At 36.9% G+C, this 24,743-nt stretch overlaps 1 protein-coding gene across 2 annotated transcripts in view; it reads right to left on the reverse strand.

Moving 5' to 3' along the window:
- PRIM2 (DNA primase subunit 2) overlaps positions 1–24,743 on the reverse strand; it is a 191,624-nt gene that overhangs the window by 164,849 nt on the left and 2,032 nt on the right. For both annotated transcript variants that reach the window (XM_081044533.1, XM_081044534.1), the window contains exons 3-5: positions 23,870–23,973; positions 21,055–21,134; positions 19,567–19,687 (exon numbers count right to left, since the gene is read on the reverse strand). In XM_081044533.1, coding sequence (XP_080900659.1) covers positions 19,567–19,687; positions 21,055–21,134; positions 23,870–23,973 — 305 coding nt within the window. The remainder of the gene's footprint in view (positions 1–19,566; positions 19,688–21,054; positions 21,135–23,869; positions 23,974–24,743) is intronic.

Below are 24,743 nucleotides of genomic sequence, written 5' to 3' on the forward strand. Positions count from 1 at the left end.
AATTGCTAAGAGAGAGAAAACACTGAATTCGTATATTCTAGATCCATTATATTGTTTTCTGTAATGATCTTGACATTGATCTCTTACTCAAAATATTAGTCACTTGGGTCCTTTGCTATATTTTCCTTGCTACTGTTAGTTTTACGTCACAAGAAAAAGGCAAAGTTTTTATTTCTGTTCTGTAGAAACAATTAAAAACAGCCTTGGGAAACTCATAAGAGAATTTTATGCTGCCTCTTGTTCACTTTGTTTCTTGCCTCCGGTAAAATCACCACAATCCGAAAGTGACACCGCTGAAGGGATCCAGAAAGCTAAGCAGCAAATGCAAACACCTGTGTATATGTTTGCATTCATCCTTGGTTCTCCTATCCCTTAAGCAAAATGTTATAATAGCAGCAAATGTGTCGCCAACACAAAAGGGTTTTATTTTATTAGGCCTCAATTGTCCTGTTTCCCTGGACTTATGAAATAGCTTTTTTAATTTAGTCTCAGTTTTTCAATAAGAAACAATTTCAATAGATTTTCCATATGAATTAAAATCTTCCCCTTACCTACCATAATCTAAACTCCATATACTGAGAGCCAATACAAAGCATTAAATGCTGACTATAAAAAAGAAAGTAAAAATCTACAACCATTTCAAAAGGGCACACAAAAATCAAGAAGCCTGTATGGTACAATGTCTTGAGTAACTTACAATTGCTTTTACTCATTTATACCCCTTTCTATTTAAGAAAGTACTTTTAAATCTCCCATAGCACCCATACTGTGCCCTAAACATATCTCGTAGTTCACCATATCTTAGATAAACTGAATTTAGTAAGCAGAAAACACTATCTACAATCTATGCTATAAAATAAACTCATTAATTCAGGCTATTTAAATTTCAGCAAACACAGAAGAGCACTGTACAAGAAAATCAACTACCTTATACCTTATTACCTCACTTCCCAGGGTGCTGAAACATAAAAAGGTATCTTTGGAAGTAAAGAAGACCCAAAGGATCCTCAGACTGCTGGCAGATCTCAGAGATGTGGCAAGCGTCTCTCCTCCAAAATTAAAAAGTCATAAGCTTCTCAGCTAACTCTTTCCAAGCAGCTACACCAATCAAATTTTTGAAAGGTAGAAAGCTTTTCTCAACAGTTTTCCCATTTCTACCCAGTCTGAGTAATCTGGCCTCCCTCAAAGTAAGCTTCTCTACTCACCTAATTATCAGGATTTCATTTTCCATACTGTTAAACATAGTTTTGAGTTGTATTTTAACTACATTTCATAAAGTTGTTCTAAATCATGGTAGGGTTGTTTGAGGGTGTGTGGGATACATTGTTTTGTGTTTTCAGCTCACATTAAACAAACCAAAAGCTCTAGCTTAGCAATCGATTCCAATCATCTATTACTGCATAACATGTTATTCCCAAAACACAGCAGCTTAAAACCACCACCATTTTGTTCTATCTCCCAGTTTTGTTGCTCAGAAATTCAGAAAGGATGCAACTGGCAATTCTTCCACTCCAAGTCGTCACTAGGGGTACTGAGCTCGTGAACAGACTGATTTGAAGAGTCCAAGACAGTGTCACTCACAAGGTATCTGGCACCTTGGTGGGGATGGCTGAGAGGCTGGGCTCCGCTGGGACTGCTGGGGAGTAACAAGGCGTGGCCTCTCCAGCATGGCAGTTGCTCGTTTATGCCAGGTTTCAGAACAGATCTCTCCAGCAAGTCTCAGCGAGTCTAGTTAGACTTCTTATATGACCTCTCAGGACTCCCAAAGTACATGTGCCAGATTCAGGAAGAGGAAGCAGCTTAAAGTCTGCACCAAGAAAGTGGTACAGAGTCACTTCCGCCATATTCTATTGGTCAACGTAGTAACAAAACCCACAGCACTCTATTTCCCTCTATCCTATTATAGTAACTTGTTTTTAATATTCTGGGAGCTAAAAAAATAACTGAATTTTAAAGTAATTTCTCCTTTTATCCTTTAAATTAAAATGTCAATAGTGCTTCTGATCAGGGATAGTCCAGATGTCAGTCTCGCACTTATCTATACATATCCCTAACGTCTCACACTACATAAAAAGCAAGAGTTGGACTAAAATCTGTGCTTACTCATTTCAATAAAACTCTGGTATTTCAAATTCTATTAGCTTATCTTATACAACTAAAGTTCTTATAATTTTTTACTGTGCCTGTATTTTTCTTAACTTTTTTTTTCAGTTAAAGTTTATTGGGGTGACAATGGTTAGTAAAGTTACATAGGTTTCAAGTGTACAATTCTGAAATACATCATCTATATATCACAGTGTGTGTTCACTACCCAGAGTCAGTTCTTCTTACATCACCATATATTTTACCCCCTTTACCCTGATCTACCATGCTCCTCCCCCCTTACCCTCTGGTAACCACTAAACTATTGTCTGTGTCTATGAGTTTTTGTTTCTTCGTTTGTCTTGTTCTTTTGTTGTTTTCAGTTATATATACCACATATCAATGAAATCATAGGGTTCTCTACTTTTTCTGTCTGACTTATTTCACTTTGCATAATAATCTCAAGATCCATCCACGTTGTTTCAAATGACATTATTTCATCTTTTGTTATGGCAGAATAGTATTCCATTGTGTGTATATACCACAACTTATTTATTCGTTTTTCTATCGAAGGACACTTTGGTTCTTTCCATGTCTTGGCCACCATAAATAAAGCCGCAATGAATATTGGAGCACATACATCTTTACAGATAAATGTTTTCAAATTTTTTGGGTAGATACCCAGGAGAAGGATTTCTGGGTCACATGGTAATTCTATTCTTAATTTTTTGAGGAACCCCCACGCTGCCTTCCATAGCGACTGCACCAATCTGCATTCCCAATAGTGTATGAGGGTTCCTTTTTCTCCATAGCCTCTCCAACACTTGTTATTATTTGTCTTGTTGATGATAGCCATTCTAACTGCGGTGAGGTGATATTTCATTGTGGTTTTTATTTGCATTTCTCTGATGAATAGTGATGTTGAGCATTTTTTCATATGTCTATTGGCCATTTGTATGCCCTCTTTGGAGAAATGTCTATTCAGGTCCTCTGTCCATTTTTAAATTAGATTGTTTGGTTTTTTGTTGTTGAGTTGTACCTGTATTTCTAGCTATCATTTTTGAATGACTCAAAGGGATATTAGGAAAAGAATCCAATGTTCTCCATATACACCATCTTTTCCAAATCTCATGCAAACTATAGAATGTCAACAAATAATAATAACAGTTAATATTTATTCTGTGCTTACTATCTGTGAAGCACTGTTCTAAGTATTTTACATGTATTAACTTCCTGAAGCCTCCCAATCTTATGAGGTAGTACCACTATATTTTCTATTTTGCAGGTAAGGAAACCAAATCGGAGAAAAAAAGCTAGTACATGGAAGGCCAGTATTCAGCCCCAGGTGGTATAGCACCAGAGCCTGTACTCTTCCCCCTCAGGCCATATGACTTCCAGATTATCCCCACTGCTACAGATTGCTACCTCATCCTATACTACCCTTGATCTTGGTGCAGGTCAAAGCATGATTCATAGGTCTCTACCTCAGATCCCCTACCCTAACACCCTAGGTCTCCAGTGCAAAACACCAAACATTTTCTGTTATTGGGCCATTTTATCTGACTCGTAATAGGGGTTATGGAGTTTCCGCCTTGGTTTCCCTAGTTTTATCCCTAAATCAGCCACAGACACTTAAATAAATAGTTTTGTCTTGGCTGTCCCCGAGAAAAAGACAACCTGGGGAGAATACAAAGGCTGGGAATGTGGATCCAAGTTTTTGCTCAGTTACTGAACAAAGATGCTCCCCTGCTTCCTGGCATTAATACTGACCCATAACTGTTGACCGTTTCCTGCCACATCTCAAGTTTAAGAGGAAGATTCGGTCACCTGTGCGGAGAAGCTGGCATACATGTCTGTGATACACTTGTCTGTTTCCATGCCTGGTTTGCATGCACCTGCACATGACTCGGCTCCCCTGACTCAGAACAGGATGAACAAAAAGGCCAGGAAAAAAAATCAGAGACCCAAAGGACCAACAAAGTTACAACTAGAGAATCTAATGAGCTCAGTGAAAAAGCCCAACAAAGTTCAACTCTTACACTTTGGGAATACTAAAATTCATAATGCCACTGTATAAACTCAGTCTTTGCTGCACAGCACTGTGTTATCCTGCCCTGCAGTATGCTGGCAGTCTACAGATAACTACTGGCATTTGTTATTCCTTAACTTTCAGTCTTAATTAGTTTGACAAGTTAATTTTAAATAAGGAAAGCCATCTTTGAAAGGTCCATTTAGACTTGTACTAATAATCAGCATCTGCCTCTAATCAAACTGAAATGATTAGCAAATTAAACCCTTTAATTAGCATTTTGCATAAAGTAGGCAAATTATGCTTCTTAGGTTTAAAAAGGTGAAACAGGGTGAATTTATGTGTTAGATATTCCTTTAAATCTTTATTAATTATCTAATTTTACCACATATACAGGAAAAATAAAGAAATATACATCAAGTTCAACTTAGTTTGCTAATACCTAGTACATCACAATATTTAGGCTACTTCTGTCATTCAAGGCAAATTAACATAATACTCAGAAGAGAAGAAAAACATTTTTTTCAATTTTCTCGATTAAGTCTGCAAGAGGTCAACTTTACCCAAACTATATTCAAATAGCATTTTTTAAAAAGGTAGGAAGGAAGGAAGTTCGAAGGAAGGAAAGACAGAAAGAAGGAAGGAAGGAAGTTCCAAGGAAGGAAAGGGCAAGGAGGGAGAGAAGGAGGGAAGAACTTCCTTGCACTTCTGCCATTCAAAATTGCAGAAGCCAAGGTTAATTTCACCAGACATTAAATTATACAGTTTTAAAGAAAAGCACTCATAAAAAGGTAAGTAACCTATTAATATTCTGTGTTAGACAAAGAGAAGTCAGAGGACAATAAGGTAGCAACGCTGCCATCACAAGACAAGCAAACCCATTATTTTTATCTACAGAAACTACACTCTCTAAAACACACAATGATACTTTTTTTAAGTATTTCCTCTCTTAACTGACTCAAAACACCCTGTTAGCTAACAAAACAAAAATAAGCAATTCTGAGATTTAATAAACAAAGTCAAGTAGTAACAAGAGCTTAAGGGATGGTGGAGGAAGTATACAGTATAGTATCATTTATAACATACATGAAACCCCAACTTCCGATGAAGTTGAACTTCCCATACATGGTCTTGGAGATAGCCCGTGTTCTAGAATTAATCCTCTCACAAAGGAAAGAGCCAGCAAAATTCAAAAGTAGACTTTTCTCATGACTACAGACAGCAACCTAAAATCTTCAAATAAGGGCCAGCTGGGTGGCTCAGGTGGTTGGAGTATCGTGCTCCTAACTGCCGAAGTCACTGGTCAGATTCCCACATGAGCCAGTGAGCTGCGCCCTGTACAGCTAAGATTGTGAACAACATCTCTCCTTGGAGTGGGGCTGACGTGAGCAGCTGGAGGCTGCTGTAGGCTGCTGTGTGCTGCCCAGTGCTGCCATGAGCTGAGGACCAATGACTGGCAACTGAATGCCTCAGCCAGGGGGGAGCACAAGACTCCTAATAGTAGCATGGGCCAGGGAGCTGTATCCTACACAACTAGACAGAGAAACAACGGCTTGAACCAGAGTAGTTAGGCGAAGAAGAGGGAGAGGGGAAAAGGTTATAGAATAAACTAAATGAAAACTGAGACAGAATAAAGAAAAAGCTATCCTTTCCAAATGCAAATTCCAGTCTATCTGTATGCAGATCCTACTGCACATCTCAGAACAACCTGTATCTAGAGAACCAAACAATAGCTCTGATGTACACTAATCACCCAAACAGTTCCAAAATTGTTTCTTTAAGGACTTACTCAAGTGGCAATGTTTTAATGTAATTTACAGTGCTTTGCATCTACAGGCACTCAGAAAATGCCAGTCAGTTCATTGACTGGAAAAAAATCAAGTCTACCTTCCAAAGGCTGCTTTTTTCAGGCATTTCATAGTGGGTCTCAATTAGACAAGGAGTCAACAGCCTAATTTTGAGCAACTACAGCTCTGAAGTGATACGACACATACCCAACTGAAAATACTAATTTCTCTTAACCCTTAAAATACCAAGAGGACAATTAAAAAGCAAGTGTAAAAAATTTAAACTCTAGGTGTATAAGCATCTAACACATTTAGTCTTTTTCATTTACTATTTAATAAACCCCTCTAACCCTTTAGTATTTTAAAGGAGAAGAAACATATAGACAACTGCATAGCATGAACTTCGTTTCACTATTGTTTCCCCTTCTACATGAAACGTACTGTTGGAAGTCAAAGTATAGTGCTGTAGCTCCCCCACATGACACTTCTACAGCATAATAATCCTGTCACAGAGAACAGAAACACATGCTAAATACAACTGGGTTCCTTGTAGCCCACGTTCATCAGAAGAGATGTGTCAAGTACTAGGTTTAGTTTCCATAGCATCATCCCTCATTTACCCCACTCTCTATCTAATCAAAGAAAAATATTATACAGTCAACTAAGAGTTTATAAGTCGCAAAAGGCGAAGGAATTATATAATTAAGGAACAAATGAGAAAAGTGAAATTACTGTACCCAAGTTAGCATCACAAAGGAATTAACAGTCAAGAAAAGTGAGCGTTTTCTATAAAAATACCTTAAAGTGAATTAAGTAATTATCACAAAAATTAGTTCCAGGACTACAACTCACCAGACCTTCAAAAACCAAAGTTCTAATTTGAGAAGTAAAATATTACTGCTAATAAGATCACTTGTTTAATTTTAAATACTATTCAATACAACTTCTAAAGTTAGAAGTATCATTCAGTTGTTTTATATGCACAACCAATGTTTAATAAATAAAAACATAGCTAACCTTCAGTGTTTACTACATGTCAAGCCCTATACCATTTACATAGATCGTTTCATTCAGTTTCACAACAATCCTAAGAGGGATATACTATTATATGATGGTCTCTATTTTATGGTAGAAGAAAATGAGGCATTCAAAGGTTAGGTAACTTACCTAGGGTCATTAAAAAACAGTATGAGATTAATTTTCCCAGGTCTTCTCACTTATACTCTCTCCTTAGCAATCTTCCACAACTTCAAATACTACTGTTACGTGGTATTTTGATTATGTATTTCCAACCATGACCTCTTGCACACAGCCTAACATTCTTAATTGTTCACTGCCTATCTCCACTGGCCCACCAGCAATTGACTCACGAGCAATACTTTCACAATCAAATGTACCATCCTATCCCCGAAACATACTCCTATTCTTTATCTCTACCATCACTAACATTACACTATTCTTGTACTCTGTATATCAAATAACTTGGATCAGCCTCACTTCACATTCTGTTAGTCATCAAATCTTCAGGCTACTTCTGAAATGTCCACCATATCTGCCCACTTCTGTCCATTGCCACAGTCACTTCGATGGGTAGTTCAGACCCTCATGCAGTCCCTTCATTTGGTCAGTCATTCACTCAACAAATTCCCCTTATTTAACATTAACACAGAAATTGACAATAACTTGACAGAACTCTGCCATAAGTATCCATATTCTACTACTCGACAATCCTTTTTTTAAAAACCTTTTAATCATAATTATAGATTAACAGACATTACAAAAATAGTACAGACAGGTCCCATGTACCCTTTAGCTGTGTCCCTCAATGGTGCATCTTACATAACTATAGGACAATATTTAAACCAGGACAGGTGACATTGGTACAATGCGTATATAGCTCCATGCCATTTCATCACATTTGTAGATTTGTGAAATGACCACCATTGAGAGTAATTATTTCTACCCTGAGGGTCTGAGTGAGAGCTAATTAATCTCATTAAGCCTTTACTAGACTCATGTTCAGTTAGTAGGCAGTTTCACTAGAAGATACAGGAAGTGGTACCCAATATTACCTGGCAATCTTAAATTTCAATTTCCTTATTCACTCAGCTATTGCAGTTATCATCCTCATACTAGATTATAACATATCAGTCCACACCTCAAAAACCTTCAACAAATCCCTTCTGCCCTTATCCTATCTGGCCAGCCTCATTTTCTACTCTCCCCCATAATTTAGTGACAAACTTCCTTATCATGAAAATATACAACCCAAACCAAGATTAATGTCGGAAACAGTACATGAGTATATTTCCTAGAAATAAAACAGGAAAGAAATAGTTAAAATAATGTTAAATGAACAGAGTATATATATGACAGCTAGGAGACCCCCAGAGGGGTAGGGGTTAGGCTATGTTTAGGAAAAATGACATGATGACACTATGTCTGTGTTCAAACTGGAAACGGGGAGAAAGAACGACACTGCGTAAGGAAGGACCATCTGCCGTTGCTGGGGGGTGGGGGGAAGCCTTCGGTCATCAACCCATCCTCAAAACAAAGCTCCAGCAGCCACTTAGCTTCCACAAAGAGGCAGGGGAAAGACCTCCCTCTAACCCGCCCATCCCATCCCAAACCGTCCCTCAGGTTTATCTTCAGGACCTGCAGCCTGACAAGTTAACTAAATTTCAGAGGTCCCTAAGTCCAAAGGCAAAGTTCTCTCAACGGTTTATGATGCTTGGAATTCCTCTATGGCATTATTCACTCATCATCACCACCATCATCATGAATTAAAATGTAAATAAATATTGAAAAAACTAGAATCCTTTTTATGATTAATATTCCTCAAAACTGACATTTTAAGTCATAATCATAAATATATACTGTCTAGGAATTATTTCTATTCAAAGGTGATCTGAAGAGCAGAAACCTCCCTACATGGACAGCACAATCCAGGGGAGAAGGCGCCTTCACTGTGCTCTATGTACTATGAAGACAGCCCCACGGGGAACAGAAAGAACTGAAGATCCCACCTCAGGCGTACCAAAGGATCCGTGTGAGCAGATAGTCATCTTGATTCTCTGCGTCTGAGAAGTCTGCTTGCCCTGTTCCCGTGGGATATTGGGAAGCTCTGTGTTCACAACATATGAAGAGCTTTGAACCCTGTTTATGAAGGGGACTACAAAGAAGTATTATTGTGATGCTGCTTTTGGCTGTTTCCTTCATCTGCTATGCTCACATGTTGTTGTGAGTACTGAAAGTATGCAATATTGAGGGTTTAAGATTTGACAAAAAAAAATAGGAAGACATGCAGATATAACTTTAGTTATGGCAACAATGTGTCTGGGATGAGAACTACATTAGTATGAGCGAGGTAAACATATGTTTTTAAAAAGAGGATAATTCCATAAATAAAATATAAAAGAACAATAAAAGCAAAGTTATTTAAAACAAAATACTGTATATATGATCAGGCACCGTGCATGAAATGATGTGACCAAGTAGATGCCGTACCCATTCCTAGAAACACTGTGAATGCAACAAGTACCAATGCAGACTGGTGTCGTGTGTGTGTGTGTGTGTGTGTGTGTGTGTGTGTGTGTGTGTGTGTGTGTGTTTTGGTGCCTCAAATACCACATCAGTGAAGTAGTTTCCCATAAAGGTAAACAACTCGCAGAAACATTAGGAACAAAACAAAGTATAATCTTACATCAATTCACACAGTAGTTGCATTCCACAAAAAAACGGGGTATATAAAACCATGGGAGGAGGGGACATTTTGTGTTTGTTTATAAAACTGTTTGGTTCTAGATTCAGATGATTAGAAACCAGTTTGGTTTTTGTTTTTTTGGTCCACATAAATGTAAATAGGAACATTAAAAAAATCAAGCAGGACATGGGAAAAGTCATTGTACAGAACTATCCAGTGCACGGCAGGCGTTCCAGCATCTCCATCTGCTATCTACTAAGTGCCTATAGCACCCACAAATCATTGTTACAACCACCAAAATTACCAGAGATGTCCAGAATATCTAGTAGGGGAGTATAGCCCCCCTGAGTCCAGAACCCTCTGTCTGAACCAAGACGCTGTCCTCCTAATAGGGAAACAACCAGTGGATGTCCACAACTCTTCCTTTCCTCACCTGTTAAATTATTCCTATTCCAAGAATGAATGTACTCTTGGATTTTGGTTTACACTGATCTTGGAATATTACATGAGTCTACTGTTGAAAGGAAACTAAAATATATGAGCTCAATTAAGTTCACAAATTCATCCTACAAAAAGTGCTACATACCTCATTGCTGAATATCACTATGGTCACCTTCCAAGTACTTCCCTTGGGAAGCTATGCACTGATGCCAGCACCTAGTCCACCCTTCAAAGCAATTTTGGAACTCTTTTTCTGGAATAGCCATCAGAGCTGTCGTTGTATTACCCTTGAAGTCCTGAATGTCCACAAAATGTCTTCCTTTCAATATTTCCTTTATCTTTGGGTAAAGAAAGAAGTCATGGGGTCCAGATCAGGTGAATAGGGAGGGTGTTCCAATAGTTATCTGTTTACTGGCTAAAAACTCCCTCACTGACAGTGCCATGTGAGCTGGTGCATTGTCGTGATGCAAGAGCCATGAATAGTTAGAGAAAAGTTCAGGTCGTCTAACTTTTTCACGCAGCCTTTTCAGCACTTCCAAATAGTAAACTTGGGTACCTGTTTGTCCAGTTGTTACAAATTCATAATGAATAATCCCTCTGATATCAAAAAGAGGTTAGCAACATCGTTAGAAGTTTGGGAACTTAACTGTGAGACTTCATACAATGTGATCAAAGAAATGTTTTTTAAAAAGGTACCAGAGAAGAAAAGCAACAAAGGGTATAGAAAGCCATAAGCTAGATACTGAGCCCCTCAACAACAAAGTTGTGTGAATAGAATGTTTTCATTAGAGGCAGCACACATATTATATTGGGGAAACTATTTATGGTATATTTAATATGTTTGGTTTCCATTTCTGCCAAGAACCATCAGCTAAAATAAAACATCTTAGTAAAATTACAGTAATGCTTTAATTTCCTACATTAATGTAAATCTCTAATCTCACACCTGTGTTGCATATTCATTTTGATAGGTCCTGACACCTAAAATGTCAGCATCTTTTCCACTTCATTTCATTACTAGTTAAGGTCTAGCTGGGAAGAAATCTGCTCATACATTTGGTAACACGCTCTGTCATTGACTCATACACATTTCAAAAAATCTAGAGGTCTGATTTTTGGGTTCCAGTTCTATCACTTAACTCTAGGGAGGTTACTTAACCCCTTTGAGCTGCAGTTTCATCATAGAGCTGTTGTGAGGATTAAATTATAGAATCTACGTAAAGCCTTAAACGTAGTGTGGCACTTAGTAAACAGACAACAAATGTTAGCTACCTCTGTCTCCTTACATCACTGGACAGAGGAAAACCTTAGTAAATCCACTGCTCATTTAGTATTCAACAAACACTCCTTCCTTAGGGAACAAGAACCGCCCCCCGCCACCACCCCATGCAAGTTCCCAAATAGCCCTCTGGATTTTCTAAGATTTACACAGAGGCCTTACTCCTTGGATCAACTAAAAGGGATTGGAAAATATTTAGCTATTACGCTCCAATATAGATGACAGAAGGTTTCTCTTGCCCAAAGGCATCATGGGACACTGGAACTGGGAGAGCAGAGATGAACAGGAAAAAAAAGCCAGCGAGTTGGCAGGGATCAATAGCTGGTGTATGGCACCGCGACTCTGAAAGCCAGGAAGATTAACCACCAGTGGCAGGTAGAAAGTGAATGGAGAGAAGTTCAGAATAAGATTTTTCACTGCTCTGTCTGCTTTCAGAGGGGTAGGGAGTGGCAGGATGGATATGTTTATTGACAGGGCCTGGGCTAATTAAATAACTTGTTACTGCAACTACTTCCTCCTGCCTTCCTAACTCAGATTTAGCTACTCAATGCCTGGAAACACAAAATTATTTCTCTCTCTTTTTTTTACCTGCAACTCCAATTAGCCCTCCACATCCCTGGTTCTTACGGTCATTCAAAGACCTGGCATAAGGCAGTCTGGCCTAAGGCTGAACTAGGCCATGACATGACTTCAACTAAAGTTTGAATTTTCAGGGCGTTTGGGGGGAACAGGAAAAGGTTAGGAAGATTACAGAATGAAAAATAATGTATACATTAAAAACTCAGTATCATTTTTTTTGGAGCACCTTCAGAAAACATGAGTAACACTTTAAAATGTAAACGTTTAAATACAGAATATAACACTAATGATGATATTTAGTATAATTAATTTCGCTCTTTCAGGATCTAAATACTAACATGAATATAACATTGTAAGAAAATTAGGACACAACTATATGTGGGAAACTTTGACTAATTTAGTCATACATTTTCTTCAAGGGCAAAGTCATAGGCACGAAGTCTTCAACAATGAGAACACAAGGAATTTTATATTCAAAAGCTGTACAAAAACTTTAAAAAAGAGAAATGACTCTTGCAAGTTATTTTGAAAATTTCTGCATATGTTAATTTTAGCCTTCAAGGGTAATTCAGCTTGAAGTTTCACATTTTGTCATAGCTTCTCTAGGTTTAAACTATCTTATAATGAGCAGAATTTAATTTTGTAGCTTGATAAGGAAAATCCAAATTCTGTGAATTTCTAAAATACTGCCACTAAAGACCATCTGCCATGGTGTATTTTTACAATTACATGCATAAATGGTTAGGCCTCAATTAACCAGAAAATTCAGTGAAACTTTTCTTCATTCCCCAAATATAATAGTATAGATACCCATCAAATATAAATAAAATAATACAGGGTTTGCTTCCATAATTATTTCATTTTAAAAAAACACTGTGAGAGTAAAAGCATTATAGTATTTGTGGAGTCTGTTTATAGAAAGGAAGCCCTGTGTGAATGTTTCATTTAAATAATTTGGAAAGAAGTTAAAGGTATGCAATTGTAATAGAAACACATAAAGAGCTCTGTCTGAATCATAAATTTTCCTATATAAAATACAGAACAAATTGAAATTTACTAACCAGCATAATCCCTCAAATTCAGTTCAATAGAAAAAGCTAATTTCATATGTAACATATATATTTCACCTAATATTTAGCCCCAAGAAAGGATAAACATTCCATGTTACTGTACTCATGTAGAAGATCATCTAATGTTCATGAAACAAAATAGAGGCAAATTTTTTGAACTGCCTACTGCTTTCTCTAGAAATTAATTCAAACATTTACTCAACACAGAGAACACCATGTTTAGACCCATTAAGTAATTCAACTCAAACTTGCCTACTTTACATTCTTGGAACATAAGATGATTTATTTCCTCACTCTGGAGATAAACTTGACCCTTCATGTGATTATTAATCCTTTCCCCCTCTGTTGCTTTTAGTTCTGAAATTTCCACTGAGAATGTTCAGAGTATTTGTCTTACGATCCCACTTCACTCTTCTCCAGACTCCTTTCCACTGCTGTCATAGTCAATGGCTTGTCAGAAGTCTTGTGAAAAGCTCCCAAGTTTATCAAACACATTTGTTCTCTAGAGTGTTTCACTTTTACATCTGTGTATCCTGTCTCAACTACATCATCTGATTCTCTACTGGCTGAAATTTTTTGTTTCAAAAAGAGTAAAGTTACACATATTTCTTCTTTTTGCCCATTCTTCCTTTCTTCCACGTTAAAATCACCTTGTAATTTATTAAGAGGCTTATAATAATTTGTAAACATATCTCAGAGAATAGTTATAAAGAGAGTCATATATATTAGATGAATGGCACTTTCATATTTTAAGTAATAGAAATGGGAGTTGACCACAATAATGAATGCATATTCCAAAAGAGCTACAACAGCCCAAACTGAATCAACTAACTATGAAAATGATATAAGGGTCAAAATGATCAGAAAACCACGGCTACCTTAACATCAACATACAAATATCTAAGAAATAACGATACACGAGCAAACATCAAAAACTATTTTGAAAGTCTATATATGTAAATCTATTAAATCAATGTTCCAATGTTAAGTGGATAAAGGCATCCAAAAGTTCCTAATAAATTCATATAACTGACATTTTTAATAACAAATGATAAATAACTCATGTTCACCAGAAAGAAGTGATCAGCCAAAAATGACATGAAATAATTTCTAAGAAGAAATTAAGATTTCAAGCTAAAAAGGTTAAGAAACAAATTTTAAAATGTCAGGTTCAAGATAAGGAAACTATTATAAAATAAGCAAAAATAAATAATTCAAAGTTTCACATGTATTTGTTTTCAGTGAGCAAGGCAATAAGGTTATCAGCCGCACTGGCTTTCACTCAAAAACCCGTATTTCCTAAACACTTTGGCAATTGTATAGCACTAGTTCTATATAACATGCAATGCAGTTATCATTTGTGACCCTCAGAATACTCTCCACATCTTTTAAGATGATCGCCTTCACTGTCCCTGCCATCTGTACTATTCTAATGAAAAACATTCTGCCAATAAATCTACTGGCAATTGAAATCAAATAAAAAATATTTTTTGACTGTCCTGAAAAGGTTTTTAAAAATCAAGGTAAATTATAAGCTGCTGTCCAGAGTCTGAACTGCAAAAGCACAGAGACCATTTGTCTGCGAGGCTGACATCTGTCAAAGCCTGACTTTTCCCTAACTGGTCAACTGAAGAAGTACTAATAGAATCTGTTTAACCTTACCCACTCACCTTTAATGCGACGCAGGAGTAAGTCAATCAACTCAATAAGGAGAGAGCCGAAACAGCTCCCACAGACAGCAATATTTACTCACTTCTAAACATTTCTAAAAATTTCAGATTGAAAATCCAAAATATTTATTACACATAAGTCAAAAAAATGAAAAATACCAGTTTTTCTTTTTGAATACTTCATATTAAGGCTTTCTGTTGTATGTCATAAAGATTTAGAATTTACTAAACCCAAATATAGACTAAAAAAGCCAAAGTATGAAAGCACTACCAGAGCCAGAAATAGAACACAGAAGTCCCAGATCTGGTAATTAGCTCCATTCCCCTCCTCCAAATTTTTATCAAATAAAATTATATCAGCCGTGACAAACTGAAAAAAACAAAATTTAAGAGAAAACAAACGATGCAAAGAAATGAATTATCTCTTTTTGTACATTCTACATCAAAGCAAAAACAATGCAATTTGGTTATAACACTGCATCTCCTAACGTAAAAACGTATTTTACAGAATCAGATCAACAGGAAGTCACTGCAGCATTAATGAAACTGAACAGACAGAGAAATGCACACAAACACAGCACACATACACACTTGGAAGTCCACACAGACTCTAAGATGTGTGTGCCAGCAATCCAGCTCCTGGGACATGGAAAAAAAGATGGCTTCCCACTCCCCACTGTTTCTTTCGGCCTTGACTTAGGCAGCAGACTTACACATCAGAGACCAGCTTAGGCGACAATTAGTAACCGTTCCCTAACCCTTGCTTTGTCCGGAGGGTAAAACATGAGACCTGAGTCAAAAAACACCACTTCAATCTGCTTTAGCACAACAGTTTTAAATGCAAACAGAATATTCTAATCAAAGTGAAGAAAATTTGCATGTTCCTATTAATGAAATGGTAAAAGTTGGGAGAGGGAAATCTACAAGAGTCTAGGGGCAAGCTCAATTACCAGTATCAGATGCCATGGAAGAGTACCAGAAGAGGGAAAAGGTCTCTGCCAGAAAAATGATTATAATCTACACAGGAATGATTTTTCTGACAGGCCCCCTCCAATGCTTTCTCCCTCTGTCTTCCATGAATTTCCACCAGTTACAAACACTTGATCAAGTTTTATATTCTAGTGTTTATTTCAAAAACAAAAGGCATAATGTTTTTCACATTCTACCCAAAGTTCTTATAAACCTCCTAAGAGTACTTACTGCCTCCATCCTATCCCTCCACTGAACATCACTGAATTAGAAAAACACAAGTCCAAGTTACAGTTCCTTTTAAAAACTATAGAACACTCCCTACCCACAACACACAAATGTGGATGTTAATTCTCCCTTCAATCTTTCAATTTTATCCATATTTCTACATCTTATTTTAATGTATATGTTTATTATAATATACCTCAAATGACCTGCTGAATGAAACACAATAAGAAGGAAGGAAAAGAAGGTGGGAAAGAGGGAAGGAATGCTGAAAAGAAGAAAGCTGATATGACCTCAGAGAACAGAAAAAATCATGAATTAGAAGCACCATATACAAAAGATGAAAGATGTAAGTCAAGGAATGCAAAAAAATAAAAAATAAAGAAAAGTCACCTTAGTGATCAGTGGGCCCCTGGCTGTCTGATACAAGAACATTAGCATTAAGACATAAATCACTGTGGAAGGAGATTGGAGGCTACCTCTAAAATACTGACTTTGGCAGGGGTCATCCAGCAACTGAACGGTTTTTAAAAAGTGATCTAATAAGGCCCACTACTAAATAAGCATCTCATGCACTTGCACATGTACATAAAGCCCAATCAGCCAATCCACTTTTTAGTATCTCAATATTAAACAAAAACAAATAGTAAAGGATCATAACACATTCAAAGAAAATATTCAACATGAAAGACTAAAACAGATGAACTAAAGGAATGGGAAGTAGACAATGAAAGGAGCAAAAGAATACATGAATAACCTTCAAAAATAGAGAAGATATTATATTCATGAAATGAAAACAAAAGGAGCATTTCATAATGATAAAAGGATCAATCCACCAAGAATATATAACTACAGACATATATACATCTGAAAACACAGCCCAAAAAGTATATGAAGCAAAACTGACAGAACTGAAAACAAGAATAGACAATTCAAGAACGGTCGAAAAAACAAAACAATAATGCTTAAACACTTCAGTACCCACTTTCAATAATGAATAGAACAGATAGGCAGAAGAGCAACAAGGAAATGGAAGACCTGAAAAACATTATAGATCACTTAGACCTAACAGACTATCTACAGAACACTCCAACCAAAAGCAGCATATAAGCATTGTTTTATAAGCACATGCTACATGCTACAACAGAGATGAAACTTGAAAATATTATGCTAAGTGAAGAAAGTCAGTAACAAAAGACAAGATATGATTTCATTTATATGAAATGTCCAGGATAGGTAAATTAACAGAAACAGAAAATAGATTAGTGGTTACCAAGGGATAAGAGAGGGAGAAATGGAGACTGACTACTAATGGGTATGAGTTTCTTTTTCAGGATAAGGAAATGTTCTAAAATTAGGTTGTGTTGATAGTTGCATAATTCTGTGATTAAACTAAAAAGCAATGAATTGTACAGTTTAAAGGGTGAAATTCAAGGTATGTGAATTCTATCTCAATAAAGCTATACTCAATAAAGTATACTCAATATACTCAATAAAGTATAAAAAAAATTATACTTGTGATCTCACTTATATGAGGGATATAAAAAAGGCGAACTCATAGGGCTGGTCCGGTGGCTCAGGCGGTTAGAGCTCCATGCTCCTAACTCCAAAGGCTGCCAGTTCGATTCCTACATGGGCCAGTGGGCTCTCAACAACAAGGTTGCCAGTTCAACTCCTCGAGTCCAGCAAGGGATGGTGGACTGTGCCCCCGCAACTAGAGAACAGCAACTAGAGAACAGCAACTCGAGAACGGCAACTGGACCTGGAGCTGAGCTGCGCCCTTCACAACTAAGACTGAAAGGACAACAACTTGACTTGGAAAAAATAAAAAGGCCTGGAAGTACACACTGTTCCCCAATAAAGTCCGGTTCCCCTTCCGAAAAAAGGCAAACTCATATAAACAGAGAGTAGAATGGTGATTGCCGGGGACTGGGGGGTGGGCGGGGTAGGAGGGGAGAATGAGGAGATGTTGCTCAAAGGGTACAAAATTCCAGCTATAAGAGGAATAAGCTCCGGGGATCTAATATACATCATGGTGACTACAGTTAATAATACCGTATGGCATACATGAAAGTTGCTCTGAGAGTAGATTTTAAATGTTCTCACCACAAGAACAACAACAACAAAATGGTAATTATGTGAGGTGAAGGATATGTTAACTGACCTTACTGGGTTAAACATTTCACAATATTTATGTGTATCAAATCATCACATTACACCCCTTAAACTTACTCAATGTTGTATATCAATTATACCTCAAAAAAATTGGGGGGAGACATACCATCTGATGCTATTTATATAAAGTTCAAAAACAGGCAGAATTAATTTATGATATGAAAAGTCAGGACAGTGGTGACTTTTAGGTGGGAGACAGGAGGTAGTGAATGGGAAGAGGCACGAGGGACACAGGGTGACAGCAGTGTCCTATTTCATAAACTTGGTAATGTTCACTTTGTGAGATTTCATAGGGCAGTACAGTTATGATTTGTGCACTCTTCTGTATACGTTATACTTCAATTCAAAAAGTTTTTTAAAAAGAAAAAACATCGTTTTTACTTAAAAAAAATTATACTTGACAGTATGTGAAGACAGTAGGACAAAGAGTAAAATCTTCTCAAGGATAATTTTTCTCTATGATATAATAAAATCAGTAACAATAAAATCAAATTTCAATAACAGCAAAAGACAAATTATTATTAATAAGAAATGATAAATTAACTATAACTAACATTAGCAACGAACTTCGCTAAGGATCAAAGTTAAAAGCAAAGTAGAAAATGCATGGGGTTTGGGTGAGCAGATCCTGGGCTTGACATTTTTCCATGCCTCAGTAGATGTTATTTAGAAATCTCATGGGCTCTTATGAGAAATGAGAGAAATTGTGGAAAGTGCCTTCCTAGCACATAATAGATACTAAATGTCTACTGTTTATTTACTTTCTTCATGCAAACTCTTTTTTCAACTCAATAACCCACACCGATTCTTACTAGATAGGGTAGGTACATCTTCCATTTCTCAGATAGGACAATGTCTTTCACCTACTCCAATTTCTACTTTATTTTATTTTATTTTGGCCTAGTCACCCATTCTCACACAGAAGTAGAATCTCAACCAGTCCTACTACCAGCTGACTGCTCTAAATCTTCCAAAACAGAATTTTTCTACCTCCCATTGCAGCATAAAGTCACCTAAAACACATAAATTCTACATCCACCCACAATATTTATCCCTGCTAAACACATCGCAGACATTTCTCCTTTTTTATGTAATTACCACATGTAAATCACTCAGATTTGTCTGCCAAATTATTTTTTTAAACTATTCAGAGATTTTACTGACAACTGACTTTTAAAATAAAGTATTAATCCCTCTCAACTTCATTATTAGAAACAAGTACTAGCACTTCTGTTTTCTTTAATACATTATTAGCTTTAAATTTTTGGCCTAGAAGATTCTGGTTAAAGATAAACTTTTATAAATTAAACCTTCCTGTGCTTTCATTAATCACATATTTAATAGAGCAACTAAATGTGAGGCTTTAGTATAAGCAGTCCCATTTCTTCTAGTCACAGAAAGGGAAAGGTTCATTATCATGCAAAGCCAACAGCTATTATTTCAGGCAGGTTTAGGCAGAAAATGTAATAAGAACAAACTCATTAATACCACCACTTAAAGCAATAGGGAGGGATGAATACTGCAAGCAACTGGAAATGACTACAAAAATATACTTACAGCCTCAAATTGCAAATGGCTATCCCTTAAGAAATCTTGAATTTTGTCCTTGGGTAAAATACTGAATCGAAATCGAAGGAGATCCATTTCTTGTTGAATAAACCAGCGTCTAAGATCTTCACTGAAATGAGATGGGAAAATTGTTAAGTATAAATGAAAAGTCCAATGATTATTTTAAAAATCCACCAATTAGTAATTCCAATAAATTTCTATGAAACAATACTCAAACACAAGCAAGATGCCAATAGACAGAAGTTAAAAGTATACAAGTCCTAGAGTATCAATACCACCACACACCACAATATTCCACGGATGTTCTGAATACGAGGGAGAGGTGTTATGAACATAAAATTAAAATAAGTAAATACAGAATACTTCAAGGCTAGCTGCATTATCAAATAATATTAAAAAATAGTCCACTGCCTTTAATGTAAAAGCAAAATAGTCGATTACATTAGAAAATGGGGCATTCCTTCTGTCTAGGGTGGTTTCATCAATGCCAAATGAACTCAAATTTTTAAAGGTAACTTTCTCTCTTAATAGATTATGATCAGATAAACTTCATAAAGTAAACTTTGCTTACAGCTTTATAGTTAATAATTTCACAAAATTTAAGCTGTACTGTATACCTCAATTTTTTAAAAGCCAACATACAAATACTGTATGTAAATTTACAAGACAGATACATACTGGGCATTACTATTGTTATAATTATGCCACTGTATGTAAAATATGATTTAGTGTTTTTTTTTCTGAAGTGACTCTCACATTGTCAGCAATTTACAGCATAAATTGCATAAACTACATATGCTTTTTTACAAAAGAAAATATCTAGGACCAAAGCTGGTCAATAATTTCTCAGTTTTTATCCTGGGATAGTAAACAACTCAATATTTCTATTTGATAAGGCTATTAATTTAAAAAAAAAAGAAACTTGTATGTTATTTAGCCAAAATTAATACAGCAAAAAAAACACAATTTAAAAAAAAAAAAGGCAACTAACTCCTTATCCCTCTGGGTGGCACTGTTGACTTATAAAAAACCAACTTCCAAAGGAAAAGATCTTAATCCAATGGTCACTAATCCTTTCATCCCAACTTCTAAAAACCTGTATCTAATTCAAGTATAGCTAATTCAAGTATTTGATTCATTATTTCTTATAAATATTACTTTTTTTTGCAAATAAAATATCAAAAGTCCTTCTTCCTAATGAAATCCCGTCCAATTTTAAATCCCAGATGAAGTCTCTCCCACAAAGTTAAAAAAGCATTTCAACAAGGCAAAATTTGCAATAGAATATTTTTCCGACATTTTGTAGTAAACAACTTGTCTCAATTCGCTGCAACAGTGCTCTGCCTATGAACCACTGGTTTCTGATGTTATTCTGAGTTTTCTCCCACATTCAGTACAGTACATGTTAGCTTTCCATGGACCAGTTTATAACCCAAGACGTCAGGTTTGACTGTGAAAGTATAAATGTATACTCACGACTGGCAATAAGCAAGGCGCACAATAAAGTGAGAAATATGGTCTCTTCTTCGTGGTTCATATTCATCTTCTAAGTTTTCCTTAAAAATAATGGCACATGAATAAAATCAATGCATGAGAATAGCAAGAGGTGTAAAGAAATACTGAGTCAGCATAAGTCAATGTAAAGTAAAAGTTTCAAATACACAAATTTCACCATATGCATTTCAGGATAATTATCAGTTTACTTAAGTTAGCCATCAGGCAAAACTGAGAACGGATCTCATCTCAGCAAAACCTCCAGGGTTTGGACCCCACCATTTTGTTCCTATCAGCAACTCCTCTCTTAACTTTCTTACCCAGCATATACCCAGAGCACTCACCACTTCAACTACTTCTCACAACAACCCTCAACTTCTTGCTTTTCAACCTTCCAGCAAAACCTAGGTTCTAAATTAATCGATAGCTATATTCTATTGTCCTATTCCCAAAATGCTGAGAACCTCTGGAGAAATAATACACAACTATGGGGATTTGGAATATTAAAAATTCCCAGACTATAAGCTCAAATGGACCTTTACCAACAGCAAACTTGAACAACCTTATTCAAGACCAAAACAGTAAAAGCAAGCGTGTCTTGAGCACTTAGGAGATCCGAGGCACAGTTTTAGGCATTTTTCATCTATTAACCCATTCAGTCTTTTAAAAAACCCTATGAGGTAGACACTAATGTGCATCCCTATTTTAAAGCTGAGGAAACTGGGGCACAGGGAAATCATATAACTTCTTCATGGTCACAAAACCTGTAAGCAGCAGAGCTGGGATCTGACGCATAAATATCTCTTTCTTCAATTCTTAGAAAGCTGTTTCAGTCTTCACTAGTTGACCCAAGCTCCCTACCACTCCACCTTCCCCTTCTCTCTCAGCAGATGACTTCACCTAACTTGCAGAAAATAAAGGCCACCAGGCTGACTTCAGCTCCACGCTTCTGTGCCCACATGTTGTGTTACCTTCCCTTCCTTCTCCATGGACAAAGCATCTGTCCTTCTTCCTACAGAAAGCTAATCCCTACAACTAAACCCTGCAGCCCACCTACTCTTGCTCTTGATTTACCAAATGCTCTCTCAAAATATCTTCAGGCTCCCCTCCTCCTCTAGATCTTTCTGCTTAGCTTATAAATATGTATAACTATCTCCTGCCATGTAGGTGTGTATACACATATGTGTCTATCTCGTATGTGTCTATCTTCTCTTTTCTCTACAACTTCCTCTATGTTCAGCTCTGTTTCTCCCCTGTCCTTTCAGCTGAATATCTTAAAAGAGTGCATAGTCCATATCCAACTCCCCACCTCCCTTCTCCAATCGCTGTCATCATTCAGGCTTCTACTTCTATCTACAAAGAGCAGAATCAATGGATTCTGTATAACTCATCTTACATGATCCATCCTAAGCTTCTGAGACTGCCGTGGTTAAGTGCATTACAACATTTTGGAGACAACAGCCTCGGATTTGAATCTTGGCTCCATCATTTACTATCTCATAAGCTTGGACAAGCTCCTTAGCCTATCTATAAGTCAGTGTCCTCATCTATAAAATAGGAATGCTAATAGCACCTACCTTATGAGACTGTTGTCTGGATTACATGGGTTAATGTATGTAATACTCTTAAAACAAGCTCTGGGGCATAGGAAGCATAACAGAAATGTTTGCAGTTGTTATTCCTTTAATGGTATTATCAGTACCATGATCATTATTGAAACTCCTGCCTTCCTTGACTGCTGTGATACTATCATCCTGGCTGATCTCCTACCTCTCAGGCAGCTCCTTCTCAGACTCCTTCCCAGACTCCTCCAATTCTGCTTCACCTTCAAACTGGCATTCCTCATGTCCTGCCCCACATCATCTTCTCTTCTCACTCAAATATTTCCCTACAGTGCTCTCACCTACTAATAATGATTCCACCTTCCACTTAAATCTATACTCCCACACCAGATTTCTAAGAAGTCCAGACCTGTACGCATATCCAGACTGTCTAAAACTCAGACTCATGTCTAAAACTAAACTCGACATCTTCCTTCTAAGTCTTACCTCTCCTCCTGCGTATCACATCTCAAAATACCGCTACCATCCATCCACCTTGTTGTCCCAACTAGAAACCTGCATGTCATTCATAACTCTTCTCTCTCCCTTCTCCCTGCAACCAGTCACCAAAATCTTTTGATTCCACCTTAATATCTCTTCGATCAGTCTTCTTCTCTCCATTCAATTCACTCTCATCATTTCTACGCTCCTAACTGGTTTTCCTACCAGTATGAGCCTGTCAATCTGCTGTTGGCAGTCATTTTCCCAAAATAAAAATCTAATTACATCCATTAAGATGCAATTCCAGGATTACCTCCTCTCGGAAGCTTTCCGGAACCACCCTACTCTGAACCGGCTGATGACACGTGCTATTGGAGTTCCTGGATCACGCATCTAATAACAGCATTCATCATCCTGTAATGCACAGGAACATTTGGCGGTGTCTGGAAACATCTAGTGGGTAGAAGCCAGGAATGCCACTGAGGCATTCCTACAATGCACAGGACAGTCCCTGCAACAAGGAATTATCATGCCCAAAACATCCACAGTCCCAAAGTTGACAAACCTGGCCACATTACAATCATCTGATTCCAGGTTAATCACCCCTAGTAGACAGTAGGTACCTTCAGGCAGAGTCTGTGCTGTACTATCTTTATGAAAGCCCTGTGCGTAGTACAAGACCTTTCCCACAACTGATACTCAGTACATGAACATATACAAACTGAAGGAACATTTCTTTCCCCTCTTTTACTCACTCTGAAGGAAAACTTGACCTTTCGAAGCTCAGCCTCCAATTTACTCTGGTATTGTTCAGTTCCTTTCACATAGCTCACACCAAGATTTTCAACTGCTTTTAGCACTAAAAGAAAAAAAAAATCATTACTAAAAGGAAGAAAAACATATAAATGCAAGATAATTTTAAAAAACTAAATCCAAGACAAATAATATCTATGGATAGCAATTCCATAAGTACTTGCTTATAAAAGATGACAAGTTGTAAGTTTTATTTTCTGAAAGTACATTATACCAATAATATATGTTTATAAGGTCTTTATGAATCTTCATTCATGTGCAGAAAATATCAATGTCCCACAGAACAATCTAATACCAGGGATTCTCAACCAGGGGGAAGAGAGGAATAGTGGATAATCACTGCCATACTGAGCCATTGTGGTTGAGGAACAGAAAAAGGTGCCCATATGGAAAAAAGATTAATGTTTGAATCAATGTTTGCATCACTCATGTGGAGCTGCCTGTGAGGCAGTCTGCTTCATTTACTCAGCATATACTCTTCGGAAAAATAGCTATTCCTTTCCGATTTAGCACAGGAGAAGAAGCAAGGCCCTCCAATCACCCAAATGAACGATCCTGAATAGATGCTGCATCCTGTTTACAAGTTTCTAAAGCCCCTTATCAATTCTTCTTCAGATGAATTTGTCTTCCGTCAATACAGAAAGAGGCGTTTTTTAACTCACGAACAAAATGCTTCTAAAATAAATCCTGGACATAAACCTATGTCCCATAGGTACCACCTTAATAAGGTATCCCAAAGCAAACTAATTACCTTCCCCCTAGCCCTGCTTCTCTTCTGGCTATTCTCATCCCCCCTACTTCAGCCACTCCTACCTG

Source organism: Rhinolophus hipposideros (assembly GCF_964194185.1).
Source record: "Rhinolophus hipposideros genome assembly, chromosome: 3".
NCBI classification, from domain to species: Eukaryota; Metazoa; Chordata; class Mammalia; order Chiroptera; family Rhinolophidae; genus Rhinolophus; species Rhinolophus hipposideros.